The following is a 1,989-nucleotide window of genomic DNA, read 5'->3' as shown; positions in this document are numbered from 1 at the left end:
CTTCTATCCGTATTAGACAGAACTGTTAACGACGACGGCGAACAAGAGGGAGAATGTGAGCGGTGTGCGCTCAGGCACTGCCGCTCTCAGCGCCGTAAAAATAAAAGTCCTGCATCGAACGCATCGGCAAAACAGAAAAACTTATCGGCCGATGCCGATATTTGAAAAATGCCAAATATCGGCCGATATATCGGTCGACCACTAATCAGAAGGTATCTTGTTTTAACCGTGGAAAGACGTCAATCAATACACACCATTTTTCAAGTTCAAGTCCACCGACGTTAACCTACTCTCCTGTTTGGTTTGTTTGTCAAACAAAATGGCAGATTCTGCGTTATGATTGGTCAGATCACCTGTCAATCAAACTCCCGGCAAAGGGTCAATTACAGATTTAGATGCTGATGACTGAGTTAATCCCTGATTTTTAGGGTCACTGAGATGAAGCCCCCGTTAATAGGGTTTAGAATGTGTTCAGCCAATTATGGATGTATGACGAAATGTTGCCAGTTTTCTTTTTCTGGTTGAATCTACACAGATGTTACAATTTGCATGCTTTTGATGTGGAAGTATCAAGCCTCACCTTATAAACCACAGGTGAAAACCACGCTGGCATGAACACCAGATTGCACAGCCTCGCAGTCGGGCACTGTTGATCAAAGCTCACCAACAACGACACATCCCCCAGCTTGCCCATTCCTACAATCTCCACAGGCACCTTGAGGGACACCTCCACCTGTTCCTCATACACACCCGCGTGGAGCACCACCTTATCGTATGGCCCTGCCGCAGCCAATGCTCCTCTGAGAGTCTCATAGCCGCCTCCTGCAACGGTCCCAACATGCCAAACCCTGCGGTCTTTCCTCCGGCGGAAAAGATGGAGGCAGGCAGACGAGTGGAGGTCTGAGCCGTTCTGGGTCCAGGTACGGCTGGCAAGAGCATGCTGACGGAGAGCCTCTCTCCAGGAGACCGGGGGCAGGTGGGGGCGACGAGGCCAATTTGGGTGGCGACATTCAGGGCATCCTAGACAGAGCTGGCGCCAACGTGTGCTGTCCAAACTCAAAATGAGTTCCCGCCAGGCTCTGCACACCAGACAGCATCGACCTAGATCTGGCAGAGGCAGGTATGCCAGAATGAGGCGCCAAAGCTCGACAGGCAGACTTCCCACCTCCATATCTGTCAGCACCACGCCACCTCACCTGGGCAGATCACCTAAGTGTAAACAGAGAAAAAGTATTTGTTAAATAAAATTATAAATATCATTATAACAATTTTTTTTTCTCAAGAACATTTGATTGGACTAGAATGTGTTTAGTGCATGATAAGTCATCAGTATTTTGGCCTGTTTTCCCAGAAGAAAAAGACTGTAATTTTAAATGCATATACACTACCATTTTGGGTAGTGTATATCCAAAAATTTGGGCTCGATAAGATTTTTATTAATGTTTTTGAAAAAAATCTCCTATGCTCATCAAGGCAGTAAAAAGAATACTGGGAAATATTATTATAATTTAAATTTTTTTTAATGTAATTTATTCCTGTGATCCAAAGCTGAATTTTCCGCAGGCATTTCTCCAGTCTTCAGTGTCACATCATCCTTAAATAATCAGCCTAATATGTTGATTTGGTGCTCAAGAAACATTTCTTATTATTATCAATTTTGAAAACAGTTGTGCTGCTTAACCCCTTAGCATTCCTGTAAAATTGGCCTAAAACGCCTAAAAAAGGCATACCCAAAGTAAATTGCATGCTGTTCTTGAACCATTTGGAGTATATGCATGGTTTTGGTCTCTTTTGAAAGGTGACACTCTGAGGTTTGTTAGGTCTTCATAATATGGGGAAAGGTCAATTTTATAAATATATATATATATATATATACACAGTGTTGGGGAAAGTTACTTTTAAAAGTAATGCATTACAATATTGCGTTACTCCCTAAAAAAAGTAACTAATTACGTTACTTAGTTACTTTTTATGGAAAGTAATGCGTTA

The 1,989-nt window shown here is 42.8% G+C and overlaps 1 protein-coding gene across 1 annotated transcript in view; it reads right to left on the bottom strand.

The window, feature by feature from the left end:
- Nucleotides 1-1,989, bottom strand: part of fbxo10 (F-box protein 10) — a 12,903-nt gene that overhangs the window by 8,570 nt on the left and 2,344 nt on the right. Inside the window, exon 2 of the mRNA XM_016504668.1 lies at nt 581-1,209. Coding sequence (XP_016360154.1) covers nt 581-1,171 — 591 coding nt within the window. The 5' untranslated portion in view covers nt 1,172-1,209. The remainder of the gene's footprint in view (nt 1-580; nt 1,210-1,989) is intronic.

Source organism: Sinocyclocheilus anshuiensis, unplaced genomic scaffold (assembly GCF_001515605.1).
Source record: "Sinocyclocheilus anshuiensis isolate Anshui unplaced genomic scaffold, SAMN03320099.WGS_v1.1 scaffold86, whole genome shotgun sequence".
NCBI classification, from domain to species: Eukaryota; Metazoa; Chordata; class Actinopteri; order Cypriniformes; family Cyprinidae; genus Sinocyclocheilus; species Sinocyclocheilus anshuiensis.
The sequence above is the reverse complement of the archived record's forward strand: the minus strand, read 5'-3'. Positions and strand labels throughout refer to the sequence as shown.